Here is a 22,944-nt window from a genome sequence, read left to right as displayed (position 1 = left end):
TGAGTAACATGCATCCGTACGTCTATCACACCGCCTTATATTAGGACATCAGCCCAAACAAGAGACGGATCTAAAACTCAAGTGGGCAACAAAACAAGGAAAAGTATGGATGGGTCGCCCACTATCAGTGACCTTCTCTCTATACGTGTAGCCAAATCCTTTCGTTCCATTTCTCTCCTTTTTTCTCTCCCCTCCGAAAGTATCTCTCCCCCCATTTATCTGTTTCCCTGCATCTCTCCACGTGCCAATTCCCTTGGTTTACGTATAACCCTAGCTTCAATTGGGCTTGAGGTGCCAAAAGATGCAAGGGTAGTATCTAAGTATAAATACTTATAGCTTGACCAAGTAGATGGCAATGCCATTCCTAATAATTATTAGTGGCAGAAGAGACCAAAAAGTTAGCCAAAGCATTTGCCTCCTCCGTACACATGTCTAGCTCTCCAACTCAGTTTGTTGCTAGAGTAGTTAGTGGCACCTTTCATATCAAGGGGAAGTGTGGGTAACATCATAATTCATAAGAGATGATCTTGGGTAATGTGTGGTGGCCTTTTAGACTACTATACAAAAGCATTCATCGATGTGGCAAAATGTTTTGGCTTTGTATGGCTTGGAGCTGGCATCTCAAAGAGTTTGGGAGAATAGGCAGCTCCAAGAAAATGGTGGTGGATATATCGGGATGAAAGAATGCTTTGTGGAAAAATTGTGCTTTGTGGGAAATATGGTGAGTTAAAGGTGGGTACTCCCGAGTACTTATATTAGGGCCATGGGTTCTGAGGTTTGCAAAGCCATTGACAAGATGAGTCAACAACTTGAGGATGACAATAGGGACATCTAGAATAGGGTAGGAATTGATTTTGAAAAGGGTGCAAATCTGATCGGAATGGCGACAAAGTTCATTTTCAGAGAAGCACATGGTTGGATGAGGTTCCATTCGAGATTACATATCAGCTCTAATGTCACTTTCCATCACAAACAAAAGAAAAAGTCAAGGAGTGACATGAATTGGTAGGGTTGCGCAGTCTAGAATATTAGATTGCAATGAAATCTATCAAATGAGGAATTAGTTCTCTTTGCAAACTAATTAGGCAAGGTGAGTACAACACATTTATAATTCAATGGAAGACATGATAATTTGGAGGCATTCGCCAAATGGCAATTTCTTGGCTAAGTCTTTCTATTCAGCATTGACAACAATGAAATCTGTCAAATGAAAACCAATTCTCATTGCAAGCCTATTAGGGACATTGAGTAAGACAAATACCTATAATTTGACCGAGGATATGATAATTTGGAGTTGTTCACCAAATGCCACTTTCTTGACTAAGTCTTTCTATTCAAAATTGACAATGTGGGATGGCGACTCTCCTCGTGCTAAAGTTCAGAAGGCTCCTGTGCCCCCCAAGAGTCAAGGCATTTGCATGGTTTGCTATAGTAAACAAAATATGAATGTTGGAAATTTAAAGATGCAAAAGATTGCATTTTCAATATGTATTTCATGTGCATGAGAGAGAGAGTCTGCCGATCACCTTTTCATTCACCATATATTGGCAAAAGCTCCTACACTTTTCCTTATGCATTTCAAGACTTCTTGGACTTGTAATAATTCCATTGGGGAAGTGGTGTTAGAAAGGCGATGTGGATTGCTCAAGGGCAAAGGGTGAAAAAGTGGAAGATGGTGTTTTAGGAGGTTCTATGGGGATTGTGGGAGGAGAGGAAAAGAAGAGTTTTTTAGTATATAGTTTTGGCAATAGAACCGTTCAAAGAAGAATTTTGGCTATAATTGCTAACTAAGCCTTGTCAAGACGAGAGTTATAAGGGTGTCCTGGCGGACCTTTTGGGAAATTATGGTACGATGGAGGTCCTTTAGGTAGGTTAGGTATTCATGTCAGGTATCTAGTATTCCCTTTGATGCACTCTTCTGTTTTCCATGATCCATGGCTTGCAAAATGAAATGATGAGAGCGACACTTTCCCACCCCCCCAAAACAAAGGGAGGTGGCTTCCACCACAGGCTTTGGTTTACTCAAAGTTGCCCACCATTGGTTACTATCTTCCAACCAACCATTGAAGCCCTGATAATGGCTTGTTACGGCAGCTACACTCTTCTGCTTTCTACAACCGTTATGCAATACAAGGTCGTAATGGCCATAACAACGATTACAGAAAAAATGACGTATAACAACCGATGTAGACCTTGTAACGGCCCCCCTCCCCCAGCATAAAAGTTGTAACAGTCCATTACGGTGCCGATATAGGTTTTTTTGGGGGTTTAATAAGGGAAAAGAGACCATGAAGGCAATCACAGCCCATATCGTAAAGAAAACGGTGGTGGTCATTACGGCCACCGTTAGCATTATTACCTTGCTTCCAACACAACCCCTAGTTAGGCCAGTTCTAGTGATAAGTCTGAATTCTGGCTTCTCCATCCCCGAATCAAGAGCAACAGCTTTATCTTTCTTTTAACACATTCAACGAACACCACTTTATTTTTTTAATATTCTTCCACATAATTTTTTCTATAAAACCTGATGACCATGAAGGGCACCATTTTCCAAAGGATCTTCCCTCTTTCGCCAAAGGCCTTGAATCCCGAGGGTGATGTTGACATAGTTACGGCAGCTTCACAAGTTATTGAGGGCTCACAAGTGATATAGACAAAAGTTACCGAATGTAGGTCTAGATGAGCTAGAAACCAAATGAGTGTTAGGGACTAAGGAAGAACACGGAAATCTTATTCAAAAGGAATTAAAGAAGTGTAAATTGAAAAGAGATATAACAATGACCCCTATAAGAAGCTAGAGACAGAATATAACATTGAATATGTACAAGAAGATTGTTAGTCGAGGATGATTAATGAAGGATTTTATAAAGCTTGGGTGAAGTTTAAGACTTGGTTTATCATAGATTGATGGTGATGATTAAGGGTATTTGTCCTTCGACAACATGAAATTAATGCCTACTAGTGGGTATGGCACATAAAACGCACGTGGAGAGAGAGAGAGGATGGAGAAGGGTGTAACTACACATAGAGAGGGTGCAAACTGTGCGCAGAGAGAGGATGGGTGTGGGTTATATCAGTGTTCAAAAAATTGATATCGCGTTATGTATCACACCCTTGAGATACGGATACGTATCGGTTATCATATGGGATATATCGGTTGTATCACGTAATGTATCGCCGTTGCTGGAAACATGAGGAAAGATTGGGAAATTGGTCGTATTTTTCAATGAAACTTCAATGATTGTTAAAAAAGACATCAATACACACTTATAAATCAAAACATTACAAAAAACAAGTGCACATAATATGTTTTCTTTGTATAAGGTCCTAATCTATGCGATATCTAATTGAATTGATGCAAGCACATTCAAAGTCTATTTATATAATTTATAAAATTAAGAAGATGTGCAAAAACACAAGCAATACATTCAAAAGCAAAAGAAAAATCACTAGATCAGGTTACATACATGTTTGATTTTATGTTTGGACACAAATATTGCAACTGGTTTGTGAAAAATTTTGAATTTTTTCAATTTTCCACAACTCGGCCCATCTCCTCCAAATCTCAAAATTGAAGCTCTCAATCCATAATTTTTCATGCAAAACATGAAAAATCATGGATTTCTAACAATTTGGCATTGATTTAACATAATTTATAAGGGAAAAAAAAAACAAAAAAAAAAAATGCTCACCAAATCGAGCAGGTGGGATATTCCACTATTGTGTTTCGTATTGCACAGGTAGGATACAAGATATATCGTGGGATATAGTGGCCGATATCATCAATACTTAAACACTAGGTTATATAGAGGAGAGAAATGATACAAGCTACACGCATGAGCACTACTTGCATCTAAAACTAAAATTGTTGATATGCCCCTAACTAGGTAAAATAGACACCACATGATGGGAGGGGGTAAAATCAATAGCCATAAGTATGAGAAGATGTTCAATAATAAAGCTACAACCATCGCCAAAATTGATAACAATCCATCTACAATAATGGCATTTGCCAATTTAACAATAACAACATGACCTAAGCTATGCTACCATGCTTTTTTTTTTTACATTTCTATACTACTATGCTTGAAATAATAATAAAAGAACATACTGTGACAATATAAAATATTGTGCTTCCTATACAAGCAAATATTATGATGAATAATGCTAAGAAGTTTATGAAAATTACCTGCTGAAATTGGATTTGTGTTGTAGACCGCAAAATTCTTGTTTGACAAATCTTCCATTGTCCTAGATAACATCAGTGACAACCAGGGCATGTGGAACAAATAAATATTAAAAAACAACATATGTGATTAAGAATAAAAGCAAAAAAATATCATTTTTAGAAAGAAAGAAAATTCAAATGTTTATCTAATGTAGAACACAGCCGACCTTAGGCCCCACGTGTGCTGATTTTGGGTTGTTTGTTACAAGATTTGAGGCCTAAATGCCAAAGACCACATTTGCCATTTATGAAAGATAGGAAGTTAATGTGGAAGATAAGATTGAAGATTTTGAGGGTATTTAGTAGATTTTATTTTTATTTTTTTGCTATTTTAGGCTAAATTTGTGTTGGTGTGATTTTTATTATCTTAAATCAATTATAAATTAAAATGAAATCAATTTAATAGTTGAGGAATTTTCATTAAAGATTCATAGGGATTGTTTTTAGGGTTTATAAAAAGAGGGGTGGTGTAGGAGGTAGGGATTCCACATTTCTAAAGTTGATGAGTTTTTACTAACCCGTTGTGAGGAGAAATTTCAATTTCAATGAAGTTGCTCATTCCCCTCTATTCAAACATTTGTGTGGGAGTACTCTTGTCCATTCTTGCGATTCGTGTGTCGACATCTCATTGAATTGATAACCAGGTTACTCCATTATCGGAACAAAGCATTTCCTTTATACATGCAACTTTTATGAGAATTTAAAACAAATTCAAGTGGACTCGGCCAAGTCAAATAAAATCGAATAGATTTCATCTAGTTTGATTTGGTCATGACTATGTCAAGACAAAAAAAAAAAAATCAAGCTTCAGTTATCAAAATTTAGAAAGAAATGAAAAAAGCTCAACTGACTTGCCAAAGGCCCTAATCATTTGACCAAAGGTGCATTTTTTGTTTAGGTTCACCTCGCACGTCTCTAAAGCAAAATAAAAGGCCTACTGAAGATCTCCAATCGATGTATTTTTAGCAAAGTGGATCATCCATGATGTCCCAACAAATGACTTGTTCCACTCACTAAGTGTGGGCCAAACGCTTTTGAGGGTCACAAGCAGTCAAGCAAAAGAAGAAGAAAAAATAAGACAATAGTCCACTTTTCAATGATTCCAATGTCAATATGATATCCACAAAAAACATACCAACCACATGCAAGCACACATGCCAAATCAACGGACAAGTAGCGCCAACTGTTAACAGATACAAACTATTGATGGGTTGTTTCCCTAAATCAGAAAAACAGACCCCAAAAAAAATCTCTTACTGATTCTTCTTCTACTTCTCCTCTGAAGAACCAAAGAGCAGATTCGATTGGAAGAGAGTTTGAGCAAGAGAAACAGGTGACGGAGAGTTTGAGCATAGTAGAGAGGTGTGAGGGAGAGAACGAGAAAGATGGCAGAGAGCGGTTAGGGTTTAGGGGGGTCGTGTGGGTGCGGACTAAATGGAGCAAGAGAGAGGGGAGGGGCATATAAAATCAGTACCCACCCTGGCAGTACTAGGCCTCGTCCCGGGTGTGCATACAAGTAATCGATCACCACGTGGGTATATCGTACATGAGATCCAAGCCGTCCATCAGGTGCTCTGCCTCATGTTCAGTTTCGAAATAAAAAATTGCGTCATTTGACTCATTTCAAAATGTAGGAAGACCACATCATAAGGAAAACTTAGGATGGGATGCACGCCATTGGTCTCACACTAGTTTTTATATCTATCCAATCCATTCATATGACTCTTCTCACCAAGATTGAATACTCTCCAAAAATCACTCTTTTGGGACTACTTAGGTGGAACACACCCCGTGAATTTTGAGCTCGGATTTTACATCATTTCCTATGGTGAGGAAACCTGCGTTTTGGACCAGTATGATGTCCTGATCAAAGCATGACATGAGGTGGTGATGGACAGGGTGGATTACATCGGCTCAAAGTTGTCCATCCGCATGTCTTGTGTCGGTTGCTGATAAGGGCATGTTTGATACTCTCCAAGTAAATTTTTTAACCCGTGCAAGTTCCTTTCATTTAAGTAACTGACGTGACAAAAGTTACTTGTCTTCTTGAAGTTTTCTTTCATTTAAACTTTCTATATTTCTACTTATCTTTTTCCCTCTTATCTCCCCATATGATGGGTGGTCCATGTCAAATGATGCCCTACATGATGGATGGTCCACATCAAAGGTGTGGCTCACACGAAGGACAATTCCCAACAAAAGTGCCCACACACAATGGATGATCCACATCAAAGGTGGCCCCACATGATGGATGATCCACATCAAGGTAGGCCCCACATAATGGGTCATCCACCTCAGAGGTCAGCCCAGACAATGAATGGCCCGCATTCAAGGTGAGCCCCACTAGATGGATGACCCACATTGAAAATGTAGCCCACACGATAGATGGTCCACATCTAAGGTGGGCTTCACAAGGTGGGTAGTGGACATTGAAGGTGGGCCCTACATGATGGATGACCCACATCAAGGTTGGCCCCACATGATGGATGAGCCACGGAAAGGTTGGCCCCACACAATGGACGGTCCACATCAGAGGTCAGCCCCTAATGATGAATGCCCCACATCCACGGCGGGCCCCACACAATGGACAACCCACATCAAAGGCAGGGCCCAGACAACGCGCGGTCAACATCAAATGTAGGCTCCACGTGATGAGCGGCGGATATTGAAGGTAGGCCCCGCATGATCAAGGTTGGCCCTAATGATGAATGGCTGACATCTAAGGTGGGCTCCACATGATGGCTAGCCTGCTCAAAGTTGGGCCCACTTGATGAACAAGTCGTATTAAAGGTGGGCCCCGTGTGATGGATGGTCCACATCCAATGTCCAATGTGATGGACAACCCACGTCCAAGGTGGGCCCTGCATGATGGATGGCCCACATCAAAGGTAGGCCTCGTAAGGTAGATGGTCCACATTGAAGGTAGGTCCCATACATTGACAGTTCACACTGAAGATAGCGCCAAGGTGGGCCCAACATGATGAAAGGTACACATCAAAGGTTGGTCCCATGTGATGGACAATCGATATTAAGGGTGGACCAAACAAACTCGAGGGATAAGTTAGCATGTGGTATTGGTTAATAGCTAGGTATAGTTTTATAACAACTTAAATGATATTGTAAATACATATAAATAGTGTATGTAAAGTAACTTTTGATCCGAGTGAGCCATTATAGCTAGGTTTAGTTTTATACAAATTTCCAACCTAGTTTGGTAAACAGTAGTTAATATTGAACAATTGTGAATTCTATTTTTTTTTTAAAGGGTAATATTCAAGAATTAAAATAAAAATGTAAATAGCATCGTTTGCAAGCATTCGTGAATATGACATTTAAAATATCACTATTTTATATTGGTTTATGATCCATTTAAAGTGGGGCCTACCATTTGGATGGTTTAATTTTGAGTTATATATTTTTCGTGTGTCGGTTTATCATACATCCAATGTGAGGGTCCACCATTTGGATGGTTTAATTTTGAGTTACTATAGCCCTCCATTGTTGGAGATGTTGAAAATGCAGCGAAAATTAAAACATTCAAAAAATTAAATTATAAAATTAAATACCATGGATCCTACTCAGACACATCCAAAACAAAAAACCACAAATTTATGGCTACAATTCAGTTGATTGAAGATTATCAATGAACTTGTGGATTTTTTCCAATGCCAATTCTCCAACATATGGAGCATCTTCCAAATTTATCCCGTTAAGGAGAGGTGAAAGCAAACACATTAGTCCGAGAGCATAGCAAAGGGAGACACGTGTTGTCCATGAAACTGGACCTACATTTGTCATGCGTGTGATCGAGGATGGAGGGAGAGAATGTGCTATCCCTCCCTACCTCTCTCTCTCTTTTCCCTACAAGGCGACGTCTAGTGGGAGGGGTGTCTAAGGCTCTTTTTGGTTAGGGCTCCCCTCCATTTAGGATATAATTTATTTATAAGGAGAAAGTTATGGTTTTAAGAGTCCACACTATGGTTTTATACGTGCCTAATAGATTATGATTATGTGATCATTCCTTCTGAGCATTTCATTATGCTTGCTTCTAATCTGTTTCGATTGGGGTTTCAAATTTCACGACTTTTGGCATCACGAAAATGTTTGGAAAACTTCTCTGAGAAACCTAACCAATATGACTAACCATCGTAGATTCGTGTACTATTAGAAGTTACTAGTATATCATGAAAAAAGTGACATTACTTAATAAACAGAGTATACCTATGAATAACTTGAAAGACGTTGGCAGTGATCAACGTGCAGTAGTCTAGAAAACATCATAGTTTTTAGAAAGTAAAGACCCAGATCCACGATGATTGGTTTTGCTCTTTGGTTCCTGTGTAAAATGTGGCATGATCTTTAGTAGTAGACTAGTAGTAAACCAAAACAGAGAGAACAAACTACTGGCCCAAAAACTTGTGCATGTTGCATATTCATGACACAATGAACTTACACTTTCCACCCAATGACACATGTATGTTCAGTGAAATTGAGATCCCTTGGCAAATGCAAAAGATTGTGGACCAGATATGCAAATCAACTCAAATTTAGATTCTTCCTCAGGCAGAAAATCCCAAATAAAAATACTTTATGTAAACAAAACCAAAAAAAAAAAAATATCTTTCTTTTATTTGTTATAAATGATATATGAGTAGATATGAATATGAAAACAGCCAAATAACAAATGGTGACTCTTCTTTTCTGTGAAGCAGACTTTAACAAAGTTAGTAATCTCCTCACTTCCATCCGTTGCTTCGAAGCGGTGTTGGGCCTTAAAGTTAACTTGAAAAAATCGATGATGTTTGGTGTAAATATAGACGTTGCTGAATCTAGTCAGTTTGCTGAATTCTTTGGCTGTGTGTCGGGCTCTCTTCCTACTACTTTCGTCGGGCTTCTTCTTTGTGTGGGTAAACCTCCGATGGTCTTATGGGATAAGGTTATTGATAGGTTTGAATCTTACCTAGCTAGGTGGAAATGCATATACCTTTCTTTCGAAGGTCGGCTCACCTTGATCAAAGCAGCACTTTCTATCTTCCCCTATATTTCATGTCCTTATTCAAATGTCCGGCGAAGATCATATCCACCCTCGAAAGATTGAGACGTGATTTCCTATGGCATGGGAGGGAGGATAAGAAGAAATTCCATCTGGTGGATTGGAAAGAGGTTTGTCAGCAGTTTCAAGAAGGGGGTGTAGGAGTTATAGACCTTAAAATTATGAATCGGGCCCTCCTTGGCAAGTGGTGGTGGAGACTTGGATTAGATATTGGGTCTCTTTGGAATAATCTGATCAAATGCAAATATGGGCGATCGACTGAGGGATGGTGGACCAAAAGTTCTTCCTCCTATAGAGCTTCTGCTTTATGGCAAGGCGTGTTGTCCTCTCAGAAGGAAGTCCGAAGACATATTGGGTATGCTATAGGCAAAGGTGACTAAACTCGTTTTTGGGAGGACATCTGGGTGGGCTCTTCTGCTTTGAAAGACGACTTCCCCGCTATTTATCGTTTGGCTCCTAACCCCCTCATTATGGCAGCTGATTATTACTCCATTCAAGGCAATGAAGTTGTCTGGTTCTCACCCTGTAGAAGAAATTTATACGACTGGGAAATTCAAGAATACATCACATTACTCGAGCGCATTAGTAAGTGTAATCCAGAGTTTCGGCATCAAGATAGGATCGTTTGGAGACCCGATAAAAAAGGGTTGTTCTCAATTATATCTCTCTATCTCTGCCTTGGTTGGAATAAAGAGAATTCTCAGGAGGTGATAACAGCTAAAGTCTGGAAATACAAGGTGCCTCCCAAGATTGCAATTTTCGGGTGGTTGGTTGGCAAGAGGAAAGTCCTAACAGTCGATAATCTGAAAAAAAAAAAGGGGGTAGTCTCTATTGCATGGCAAATGAAAAATCGACGGATCATCTCTACATTCATTGTCCATTTTTCCAGCACGTTTGGTCAGTCCTTCTATCTTCCTTTGCTGTCTCGTGGACCTTTCCTATCTCTACGGACCGCCTTCTTTCAGCTTGGCATGGTGTCTCCCTGGGCAAAGATAGATCTACGGTTTGGAGAATGTCCCTATTGGCTGCCTGGTGGGCTATCTGGGAAGAGAGAAACAATAGATGTTTCAGAGATGTCTCCAATCCAGTGGTCTGCATAGTAAAGAGAGTTCATCAGCTTATCAATGAATGGGCCTGTAATGTGATCAATCTCAGTGGGCTTCCTTTTTCTTATGATCACCCCATCGGGTTCTAAGCTTTCTGGTTTTTTCTGGGCAATCAGCTCACTATCTCAGCGGCCTGCTTCTCCTTTTTTTGTTCTTTCTTTCCTTTTAATGAATTATCAGTTGCTTCTCCAAAAAAAAAAACAAAAAAAACAAAAAAACAAATGGTGCAATGGATATGTTTGGAAATGGGACAGGTCTTTGTATACCAGGCAGAGGGAGTCACAGGACCCATCCAAATTTGCATGGTCATATGGGGGACCCTCTAAGGTGATTGCATTCGCATGGCTTGTGCAGAGCATAGTGCTTAAGAGTGACAAATTGGAAAAGAGGCACATGATTATTCCAAATGTATGTATTATGTGTATGAGGAATGCATGTCGGTTGATCATCTCTTTATGCATTAACCTTTCGGGGGTTTTTTTTTTCCCGATCTCCTTCAATGTTGTAGGGTGATGCCAGATTCAATCACCCCCTTTGTTCTAGCATGCCATAGGTTGGTGTCAGCCAAAAAGGAAAGAATTTGTGGAAGTTGTCCCTTCTAGTGGGGTTGTGGTCCATTTGGGCAGGTAGAAATGATAGATGCTTTCATAACTGACATAGGTTGCCAGACTAGGTGTTTAGAAAGGCAAAGTTGGTATGGATTGGGCATCCTCTATCAAGGTTCTAGCAACTTGTGCCGTGGATTCTTTGTTGTTTTAGTTTTTTGCAGTTGAATTCTGGTGTAGAAGTCTATATGCTTTCTTTATTAATTTTTTTCTAAGAAAACGATGCACCAACAAAACTGAAGTAGCTGAAACAGTTGAAAGTAACTGGAGTATTCTGAAGTTCAAACCACGAAAAAACAGTTGTTAATCTATTTAGAAATCAATGCTTAACTGCCTGCATTGTCCAGAAATGACATGAAAAGTAAATTTACCTAACAAAGCTCCAAATGATGGAGAAAAAATGCTAGAGTTCGACCTTTCCCATGATGATGCCCAAAAGGCATTAACAAGCGCAGAACAATGGGCGAATAAGTATAAATTCATGGCTCTAAACAAAAAACAAAAAAACAAAAAAAAAAAAAAAAGGAAATCCAACCTCACACTATGTCATCTCTCCTATGCAAGGGAACCAAAAGAAAGCTTATCCTAGAAAGTGTTGTGCCCGAAATACTGAAAAAGGTAAAACACCTCTCTCCAGTAATAAGAGATGCATAGTGTAAGGATAATTCATCATAGGGCTACATGAATTGTAATCTGACTGTGAGATTTCAAATTGCCTTGCTTGGTAAACCATGGTGGTGGTGGAGGATCCCCAGTTCAACTCTAAGCTTGGGTGTTGGTCCTCATTCAACTCTGAGCTCAATTAGGCGTTGGTCCTCAAAGCTCATGCAACTAGAACTTGTGCACTTTCCCATGGAAAGACATTCAAAGATCTGTTTCAGCTTCTAAAAGCATAGAGGTTTGTAATTAAAATAGATGTCGGTTCCTTTTCAAGCTAGATAATGCAGGTAGAAGACAACTCTCTCATTCCATATCCTTATTTAGAAGGGGATCGGTGACCAAAGCTGTGTCAGAAGAGTTGGATACATGTGATTAACATGTGGCAAAACATGCTCTGAAATGTCTCGTCTTTGCAACAACACATGCATCATCTTGGTTCTACACCAAGGGAAATGTGGTGATGCAATCTACAACAGAGAGCGTAGCAGAATCTTAGCCTTGAACCCAGGCCTCTTTTGGCACGTTTTGGTCATTCTAAAGACAGTCTGCCACATCGAAGCTCCTAAAGGAAAATCTTAAGCAATGGATAAAAGACCATCATGGAAGAGTGAAGAGAAAAGTATTCTTCAGAACATCCATATGATTGATATGAAAGAGGGAGTGGAGGTTCTGATTGAAGAAAAGGAGTGGCAGTCCAATTTCATTTTTTTAGCATAAAGCGAACTAAAGAGGAATTCTCCGTTGCTATTTGCCTGGCAAGTGGTTGTGGAGATTCAGGTTGGAGGAAGGTTGTGGAGATAGGTTATTGTATGTAAATATGGAATTCGTGATGGGGGATGGTGGGTGAGTCAGGGTTGTGGAGGGGGTCATGGGTCTAGTGAATAACTTTAAAAGGGGGATCCATTTCTCGTGGGTTGATGGGAAAAGGATTCACTTTTGGAAGGGTCAGTGGCTTGGGGAGAGCTCACTCCTCTCCACTCTTCTGAGGCTTGCAAGGGTTGCATCAGACATGGAGGTGATCATTGACCACTGTTTCTCACTCATGGGTGATGCAGTGGTTCGGTCTCCCCCTTGCGGAAGGAATTTATTGGAAGTAGAAATGAAGGACTTCGCTTAACTATTGGAGCATCTTCATTGCCTTAAACTGCCTAGTAGTGAGAAAGACTCTGTGGCGTGAGCCTTGGAGAAATCAGGCAATCCTTGGTCGTTTCTTTCTATAAATTGTTGAGCTTCTTTACCAAGGAAGAAAATAGTGGGTAGCTATCCTTCATATGGTCAGTTGGTGCTCCTAGCAAAGTGGTGGCGTTCACTTGGTTAGCGGGTAGCAACAGAATCCTCACAATTGATAACCTTTAGAAATTGTTGCTTGCAATTCCCAATTGAGGCAGTGGATAACTTGTTCGTCCATTGCCCATTTGTTTGAAGGGCGTGAAGGACATTCTTTGCAATCTTTGGTGTGCCTTGGGCGATGCGCCGATGTCGGGGTCCATTGTTGGCCTCTTTCTAGCATGGCATTGGGGTGGATGTGGGAAAAAAGAAATGTAGTGTGGAGGCCAGTTTTGATGTTTGTTATTTGGGCTGCTGAGGGAGCGAAATGGTCAGAGGTGGATGTATGTAAGAGAGCTAAATTGGATGTAAGAGTATAGGTTTCTTGCTCAAGGAATTTGACCAAATTGATTAGTCTTTCCTATCCAGGATGTAATTGTAGCTTTGTTTTTTTGAGCCTTTTTTGTTCTCGTTTTAAAAAAATTACCATTACCTTCAAAAATAAAAATAAACATAAAAATAAAAATGAAGAATTCAAATGAAAACAATGGTATAGCGTGGTTTGGCTCAAAGAAGGGAAAGACATAAGGCATCACTTAATGGTAGAACTGAGCACGAGACGACTCGACTCGGCAAACTTATTCAGATCTGACTCGATCCGAACCGAATGGGTGAGTTGATATGAATCGAGTTGACTTCGTCCAATCCGAACTCAAACCGTGTCGAGTTTGAGTCACCTAGTAACTCGACTCGAAATCCAACTCGGTATTGACTCGACTCGATCCGAAACTCGACTCGTATTTTATATATATATATATATATATAAAAACCTCAGATCTAACATTTCAAATCTGAGATGTTGTGTAGCTGATGGAGAGGCTGCAATTCTGGCAAGTGAATCTAGGTTTGAGTGGTGATTTCAGCCCGTGAATACCCGTTGCACCTGACTCGACTCAACCCGACTCGGTACTTGTGACCGGGTCTAACTCGGTCCGGATTAGTCCAAGCCAGACCCGGACTTGGATCAGGTCAGGCATGCTGGACTTGGTACCAAGTCGGTTCGAGTTCAGATCAACCCTAACTCAGTCCGACTCGACTCAATGCCCAACTCTACTTAATGGTATCAGGCGACATATACAAGCTATATCGGCCAATACGAACCCCATATTAGTCGATATGGCTTTACTCCTTGGGGGAAAATCTCAATTTTTATTCGTAAAAATATTTTTTTTTAAGTGAGGATCCTAAATATGTCTGTTTGTTTTTGGTTTTGGGCATGGATTTGACAGTGTAATTGGCCCTTCTATGCTAAGAATGTCGTCTATCTGGTAGTTTTAGCTTGAACTGATGAATGTCGATCACAAATTAAGCATGATTTGTTGATTGGTCTGTTAGATATAAATCCAACAAAAAGGAGATGAAAAAAAGAAAGGACACTATCCTACTTCCGATATTTTCCAAGATGGTCCACTTCACTTCAATTCATCCAACCCTACTCAAAATTTGTGTTTTGATCCACAAAATAGGCTTAGATCTGGTTTAAAATTAGTTTCAAAGCTTCCTTCATGATTGAAATGAATAAAGAAGTGAAAAAAATGATATATTTTTTTTGGAAGGTAAAACTACCAAGGCATTGAACCCTGGATCACTCACAGATGCTCAATATAACATTCCCTGCAGCAAAAAATTTACAAATAAATGAAGGGGGCAAAAGAATGATATGAAAAAACACAAGCATGTCCAAATTAAGAGGATAGCAGATCTAGTTTTGCATAATTTAAGAAATGAAGAGATTTCAACACTGGCTAAGATGCAATTCCTTTAGAGAGCACCCATGTTCCAAGGTTGAAGGTTAGAGATTTGGTAAAGGTCGTCTCGTAGAGAGAAGCACTGAGAGTTCTCTGGCCCAATATGCATGTTTGGCTCTTATTACGCCAAAGAGGTGGTCAAGGGATCAGGTCAATGGTTAGCCACAAACTTTGTCTGGTCATTAAGGCTACTTTTGTAATAAAATCAAATAGGTTTAGGTTGGGCAGAAGTTCATGGGTGTTTACGAAACTTATTGAGGAGGCAATTGATCTATGTGCTAATATTAATGTGCATTTCTCACATGCTCATTAAGCTGCTAATTCCAAGGTGGACGTTCTGGCCTTGCTATGAATTCTCTAGGATGGGGCCACCATTGTATCTTATTTTGTTGCCTTTTTACATTGGTTTTGGTGTTGTGCTTGTTTCTCCTCGTTTTGGTGTTGTGCTTGTTTCTCCTCTTTCTTTTAATTTTTTAAAAGAAAACCGTGACTTAAAAACATAGGGATGGTTGAGGATTCCTAAAATATTAAGCAATTACACATTTTGCACAATGGAGATAAATCTGTGTGCAACAGCACACTTATATATATATATAACTGAAATTGGACACATAGCAAAAGAAGGTCCATTATCATTCATCAGTTGCGTGGTGTGGGAATCTCTATACATATATGCCTACTTGTGTATGTGCGTGAGGGCAAATGTCAAGGTTTCAAAAAAAAATGAAAACTCTACTTGGGTTGGAAGTCCTTTGAGTCGAGTACCATGCTTAAGATTTTTCAAGTACTGAAATTCAAGAATAAAGCTTTAATAAAACTATTTAACTATAATAAAGAAATCAAGAAAAATGGCTGAATAATACAGAAATTTGATTAAAATTATGAGAAGATTAGTCAAATCTGAAAAAGAATCTAAATTCATTGATTATATCCATAATTCGTATTAGTTCATGACTCATCCGTCCATTCTGTGGGCCCTATTATGGATCAAAGAAACAGTGGATCGACAGGTACCAAGACATATTAGCGGGTTGGAACAGCCAATGGGAGATTTGGATGACAAAGGCCTATTGCATGGATGACGCAGTGGTTTACCAACTTGCATTAAAAGGTAAAGAACACATAAGAAAGAAGAATGTCAAATAGCTCAAGATCATCTCACAAGTTTGTGAAAGGAAACCGGGTGAGTCTCTTTCAAACCAAACCCAGCATATCTTAAACAAGACAGTAGAGGAAAGGAAAAGGAAGTGCATCCAATGCTGCATGATAATTAAATAAAAAAAATTAAATTTAAAATTTTAATTTAAAATTTATAAAAATAAAAAAAAATAAAAAAACACACACACACTTTTGGGGCGTCATTGAGATCAAATGAGGTGCTACAAGTGCTTCAAATTTACGCAATGTTCCTTTTAGTGTTCAAAAAGGAAATCTGAAGATGAAATTCATGCTAGCAGAAATAAAGAAAGATGATGAATGCGATGGAGGAAAATCAGATGGAGGTAGCGATTGAGAGACAATAACGGAGGAACATTTACAAGGAAAATGGGTTCCAGATCTCCTTGTTGCCACCTTCATGACCAACTGCAGAGTGAAGAGGAGACTGATCATCCAGAGTTAGTGATTGGATGACCACAGTCACAACGTGGGATCCGGAGGTAGTTATTCCAAGGTGTTCAGTTCCATTGTCAGCATAGAAGGAGAGGCAATCAATCGAAGAACTTCCTCAGTTGGTTGGCTAATGTAGAGAAATTTTTCAAATGGTTACAAGGTTATGCGCTTCTGTGGCCTGGGAGCATATTTGGAGTCAGAAGAAGATGAGTATGCAATGCGACAAAAGATGTCGCCCTCAAATTACAAGCAAGACCTATATCACAAGTTCCATCATTTCCAACAAAAACATCTAACACATACATCTACCGCCTACTTTTATTTTTAATTAAAATAATAGGAAAAATATGATAAATAGTAAAAATAAATATAAATTTATAAAGGAAAAAAAGGCCTAGAAAAACATGCTTAATTTTTCAAGTAAAAAAGCAGGTTAAAAAAATAGGTAAGCACAAATTAGATGATGGGATGCCCCCAAAAAATGGGTCTACGCCATAGAAAACAATGGATACCTACACTATAGCATGGTGGCCCACATGATGGTTGGATCAGCACTGCGAGACTGGATGGGCTGGACAGCAGGACACACCATTAGAAAACAATGAACAGCCAGCCACCACAGAGGGGAAAAAAGAAAGAATCATGCCTATAATATCATCAGGCCGTGAAAAACAATGCATGTAGTGTGGCGACCCACATGAATGGACGGGTTTGATGCCAGGCCATAAACACATCATGGTAGGCCCCAGACAACAGATGGTTGTGGGACAACATTGCATAGAGAAAAAAAAAACAAGAACAAGAATGAAACGCCTAGAAAGAGAGTAAGAGTCTAAATCAATCAAAATAAAAAACGATTAAGAGTAAGAAACATGCCTCTTTTTAGGTTAGAATCAACAATATAAAGCAAATCTTTAGAAATTAAAAATGGGGAAATCGATCTTCGCATTTGTTGTACTCAATGCCTCCCTTCGGTTTTCGTCTCCAACTCCTGTTGCGCAAGATGCTAGGGCTTTCGAAATGGAAGCGGTTTGGCCCATTTACCACAGAGTTATATAGCGAGAAATTTAAGACTGTAGACCTCACCTTTTATCCAGCTCTTTTTACGAAACAATACAAACTTTGTTTTGTAACTTAGACCTTCTCTTACGGACAGAAAATTTGACGACGAAAATACCCCTCCCTTCCTTTCGAAGACGATCGCTTACGCTCCCCCAACCAAGAAAGAGATCAAAGTTATATGGCCCCACAGCTATGTATTTATTATATCCACAACGTTCATCCATATTTTCATATCATTTGGAGCATTATCCAAAAAAAAGTCATATCCAAAGATCAACTTGACCACACCACAGAGAGCAGCACCATTAAAAATTTTATAAGACCCACCGTAACATTTATTTTCCATCCAATCTATTTATAAGATTATTAAGGCTTGAATGAGGAAAAACAAATTTTATAATGGTCCAAAACTTCTGTAACCCTAAAAGGGTTTCAATGGTAAATGTTCAATTCCCCATTGCCTTTTACAATGTGGTCCACTTGATAGTTAGGTCTATCTTATTTTTCGTCTCAAGCCTTAATATGAGCTCGCCAAATAGATGAATGGTTTGGATATAACACAGGCTTCATGATGGTTTTTTTTTTCTTTTTTTGCTGTGTTACTTTTGTGATCTCATTATAAAGTCTATATTATATCCAAATTGTTCATTTATTTGGTAAGCTCATGTTAAGGCTTGAGATGAAAAATAAGATAGATCTAACTATCAAGTGGACCACATTGTAAAAGGCAGTGGGGAATTGAACATCTACCATTGAAACACTTTTAAAGGTAACAGAAGTTTTGGATCATATGAAATTTATTTTTCCTCTTCATCCAGGTCTTTGTGACCCTATGATTGAGCTTAGATGGGGAGGATTTCTCACAAACATCACAGTGGGCCCCCTAAAGGTTTCTAATGGTTAACACTCATTCAACACTGTTTCCTGTAACGTGGGACAATTGAGATTTGGATATATCTCATTTTTGGTCTCATATCATAAAATGATGTGGAAACATATATGGATGGCATGGATGAAAAGAATACATTGGTGGGGCCAACAGACCTCCGACCACCCCCCGTTGGCCCGTGGCAGGGAGTATCCAATCCGTTTCCGTGAATTGTGGGGGTATTTTCGTCCTCAAATTTGCTGTCCGTACGAGCAGGTCTAAGCTGCGAAACAAAGTTTGTTTTGTTTTGTCAAAATAGCTGCGTAAGAGGTGGGGTCCACAGTCCTAAATTTCTCTTATATAGCTGGTGTAATAATGTAGTTATGTGGGTCGGTATGTGTTATATCCAAACCGTCCCCATCTTTTGTCTTTAGCTCAAAAATAAAACAGTTATAAAGGTCAATTGGACCACACTATAAAAGGTGATGGGGAATTGAACGTCTACCATTGAGACCTTTTGGGGATACAGAAGGAATGATCAATATGAAATTTGTTTTTAATCTTTATCTAACAGGTGGGATGGAAAATAAACATTATAGTGAAGCCATAATTTTTTTGACAGTGAAAATGATTATTGTGGTTGTTATTTTTTACGTGATACATATGACCTTTGGATATGATTTAATTTTTGCCTAATGCTTGAAAATGAACTTGAAAAATGAATGAATATTGGTGTGGATATACAACGAGGAACTCGAGGAGCGTCAGCACGACACGTATATGTAGCTAGCTGGTGTGTGTACGTCCAGTGCGAAGAGACGCTCCTCGCACTTCTAATTGTAAGAACAGTTGAAAGGGGATTAAAGGTTAGTGGGCTCCAAAATGATGTAATTATTATATCCACACTATTCATCCAGTTTTCGAGATCATTTTAATGCATGAGACAAAAATTAAATCATATCCAAAAGTCAATCGAACCACCCCGCAAATAACAGCGGGATAATGATTTTCACTATTAAACATTTGTACAACTCAAATAACATTTATTTTCCATCAAATCTGTTCATAAGGTTACAAAGACCTAGATGAATAAAATAAATAAATATCATATTGATCCAAAACTTTTATAACCCTCAAAAGGGTTTCATTGGTAGACGTTCAATCTCCATTGCTGTTTGCGGTGTGGTCCAATTGATCTTTATATCTATTTTCTTTTTTGTATCAAGTCTTAATATGAGCTTGCTCATGAAAGGGAAGGACAGTTTAGATATAACATACGCCTCGTGATGGGACCTACAGAACTTGCTACGTCAATACACCATCTACTTTAGCTTGGTATGTGGTAAACCATCTAATCTGCTTCCCTCCTTCCGTCCGGGTGTTTTGCCTTTTTCTAACTTCGTGGCTCTAGCGTCTTGATTTTAGGGCCTGTTTGGCCGGACCGATCCTACGGTATTAGGTGGGATGGGATTCAAAAAACATCATTATTACCCATGGCAGGGACTGTTCCCTGTTACTGTGGGATAAGCTTAATCTCCTTTTTAGTTTGTAACACGGTGGTACATTGAAAGGATATACTCACCATCATTTGAAACTATTAAAAATAACACGCGTGTTACATCTAAAATGTTCATTTGTTTTGTAACCTCATTTTATGGCATGGGCCTAAAAATGAGGCAGATCCAAAACTTATGTGGCCCCAAAGAATTTTTCAACGGTAAGTATTCAATCCCCATTGCTTTCTATGGTGGGGTCCACTTGAGCTTTAGATCTACCTGATTTTTTGGGCCATGCTCTAAAATGATCTCAAAAATGGGTGGACGGTGTGGATATAGCCCACACATCATGGTGGGACCTACACAACTTGCTAACATTGAGTGATATTAGCATGGGACCCAAGACGGTTCTATCCCACCTACTTCCAAGCTTTTCCACTCTTCCCAAACATGCAGTGGAATTGGCCCATCTAATCCAGCCGGCCGAACAGGCCCTTAGAGAGTTTAAAAAACGGTCTGGCCGGGGTATTTAAGGAAATGGACCAGCTGCTCCCTTGCCACCTAGAGATGGCTAGCGGTAGGTGCTCACCATGATGAATGTGTTTCATCTACGCTGTTTATTATTTTTCTAGAGAGTGTTTGATGAAATTTGTTGTGTGCACTTATTTTTCGAGAGGTTATGATTTAAAAGTATATATTAATATACTTCATTAAAAATTTTAACTATTTTTTCAATGTTTAATCTATGAAAATGGTATATCTAGTATGATAACTGATTCGTATATATATCCCAAAGATGTATTATGTAACACGAAACTAATATTTCGAATGCTGGGTATGTCCAAGACGCACTACCTACTTTTTAAATGCTCAGTTCTCTCTAGGGTCATTTGGCACCATAGATTTGGTAGGATTTGAGGGGATTTTAAATCCCTTTGTTGTTTGGCACCATAAGGGGTTTCAAATCCCATGGAAAAGGGAGTTTGAAATCTGAGAGCAATTACATCTATAATTATAAAGTTGCAAGTGTAACATGTGTGTACTATACTATTAATCTATTGGGCACGTGGCCCACTAATGATATCCCAAAACAATTAGATTATCAATTGCATCACTCTAATTACTTTAATATGATAAGCAATGTCGTCCAAACATTGTCCATGTAAATCAACAGTTTAAAATCATTGGTTAGTCACTCAAACATGATCTTGTGCTTGTCTCATCTGAGACTTGAAATAATACGATAAGCAATGTCATCCAAACATTGTCCATGTGAATCAACAGTTTAAAATCATTGGTTAGTCACTCAGACATGATCTTGTGCTTGTCTCATCTGGGACTTGAATTTCAGCGGGCTTGTTATAATCATTGTGTCAAATATGATGTACATTCACTAAGTAGATATATTAAAGTTAATTTAGTAATTATATTCAAACCCTTGTAAATATATCATGCGTAGCAACTTTTGATTAAATTTGATTTTTAATCTTGGGTGCCAAACACAATAGGAGGATTCCATATCGAAGGAGTTCCGAATCCACGCTCCCATTATTGAATCGTCTTCCCTTTTTCTGTGTAAGTTATCTTATGGTTGTGATTTTCTTGTTACAGAAATGATTGTTATTCTCTTCATCTAAATCTGTCTTGCTTGTGAATCTCAAATTTCTTAGAAAACCTGGCATCCTAACCAACTGATTCCGTTTGTTTTTCTGGTCAGTTCTTTATGGAGTCAGAATTCGGGTAGAATGAGAGGGTCGCTTTGAGGGCATTTTTGGGACGATTAACAGGCGAGAACCTGTTCTAAAGCGTTCAAGAGATATGTAGGTCCTGTGAAAAAGCTCAGCCATTTTGCAGGAAGAATCCTGCAAAATGCTCTTAAAAAATCGGTTTGTACGTAGCCTCGTCTTCTTCAATCATTTGCAACGGAGCTGCGCCTTGCGCCGTTTGTGTGTAATCCCCCACTTCGAATGAAATTTTCTGTATTTGCAATTGTCAGTGAGCTGGTCATGGAAATTAGAGGAAGAGGATGTATATGATCCTCGACCTGAGACTTCTCACAGTATTTTCGCATTTTTAATTTCTAACAAGTGGGCCCATGGGTTCAATGATCCATACCATTGGTCTGTTTGGCCCCAGTGTATGGATGGACTATACTCCAAAAAACTCTCCTTGATAGGACATTCCTGATCCCATGTTTTGTGGCCTACAAATAAATGGTTAAGAAGAGAAATGTAGCAGCGGTCCACTTTCAACAGAAGAAAGTCACAAGTATTGGACAGGATCTTCTAAGCTGGGAACTTTTTTGGGCTGGCATTGTCCATCCCAGTTGGGGCCAATGGGATCAATGAAACATGGGTCACACTTGTCAGAACAAAAAATCTGAGCATACCACGCAAACCCTCACGAGGATCCTATATTATACAATCTTCAATTTCGGGTGTCCTCATTTAACCCAGATTCTGCGTTTTCTTTTTTTTCTTTCTTTCTCTATGGATTCCACAGCTGATGAACCCTGCCTCAAAGATATTCTTGATGGGATAACTCTAGGATTGCAATCGGGGGGCTCCAAGTGAAAATAGATGGTTAAGAAAAGAAAAGCAGCAGTGGTCCACATTCAACTGCAAAAATAAACTCTAAGGCCCTGTTTGAATGCCTGTAAGTTATTTTAAGTTTGGTAGTCACTTACAGGTGAAAGTCACTTACGAGGAAGTGACTTCTCACCCCACCCCCGGCAGTTTTTTTGGTAGATTCGCCTGTAATTAACTCAAGGGTGTATGTTACTTACGAGGAAGTGACATCCAAGTAAGTCACTTCCCACTCACCCGACTTACAGGCATACGGACAGGCCCTAAGATTGGATGGCTGGGATCTTCTTGGGTCATGGTGCATCCACGGTAGGGCCCATGAAATCAACAATCTGATCGCTGAAATGTGGACCGCACTTGTGCATCCACAGTATGCCCCCTGAGATGAAGTAGGTTTACTTGTGTTGTTCATGTTCATCTTGAAACTTCAATGTTCCTCTCTTATCAACCCTTTTCCTCCACGATTGTTTCCACAGTGCGTCATACTGGTGGACTATTACGCCCCTCTTTTTCTTCTTAGAGATTTCCACGATACGTCAAGAGGATTTCTCTAAAAATGTCAATCTCTGTGAGGAGATCGCGGTTGTTCTTCCACA

The 22,944-nt window shown here is 39.2% G+C and overlaps 1 protein-coding gene across 3 annotated transcripts in view; it reads right to left on the bottom strand.

Moving 5' to 3' along the window:
* Window positions 1-11,858, bottom strand: part of LOC131228214 (flowering time control protein FY) — a 55,445-nt gene extending 43,587 nt beyond the window's left edge. Inside the window, exons 1-3 of one of the 3 annotated variants that reach the window (XM_058224167.1) lie at window positions 8,682-8,700; window positions 8,450-8,564; window positions 4,190-4,251 (exon numbers count right to left, since the gene is read on the bottom strand). In XM_058224167.1, coding sequence (XP_058080150.1) covers window positions 4,190-4,247 — 58 coding nt within the window. In that variant the 5' untranslated portion in view covers window positions 4,248-4,251; window positions 8,450-8,564; window positions 8,682-8,700. Of the gene's footprint in view, window positions 1-4,189; window positions 4,252-5,485; window positions 5,693-8,449; window positions 8,565-8,681; window positions 8,701-11,690 lie in introns of those variants that run through there. The other 2 variants (XM_058224137.1, XM_058224170.1) reach the window with 2 other exon arrangements.
* Window positions 11,859-22,944: the final 11,086 nt, after the last annotated feature.

This window comes from Magnolia sinica, chromosome 1 (assembly GCF_029962835.1).
Source record: "Magnolia sinica isolate HGM2019 chromosome 1, MsV1, whole genome shotgun sequence".
NCBI lineage: Eukaryota > Viridiplantae > Streptophyta > Magnoliopsida > Magnoliales > Magnoliaceae > Magnolia > Magnolia sinica.
Note: the sequence above shows the minus strand (reverse complement) of the source record. Positions and strands in the feature narration are given on the sequence as shown.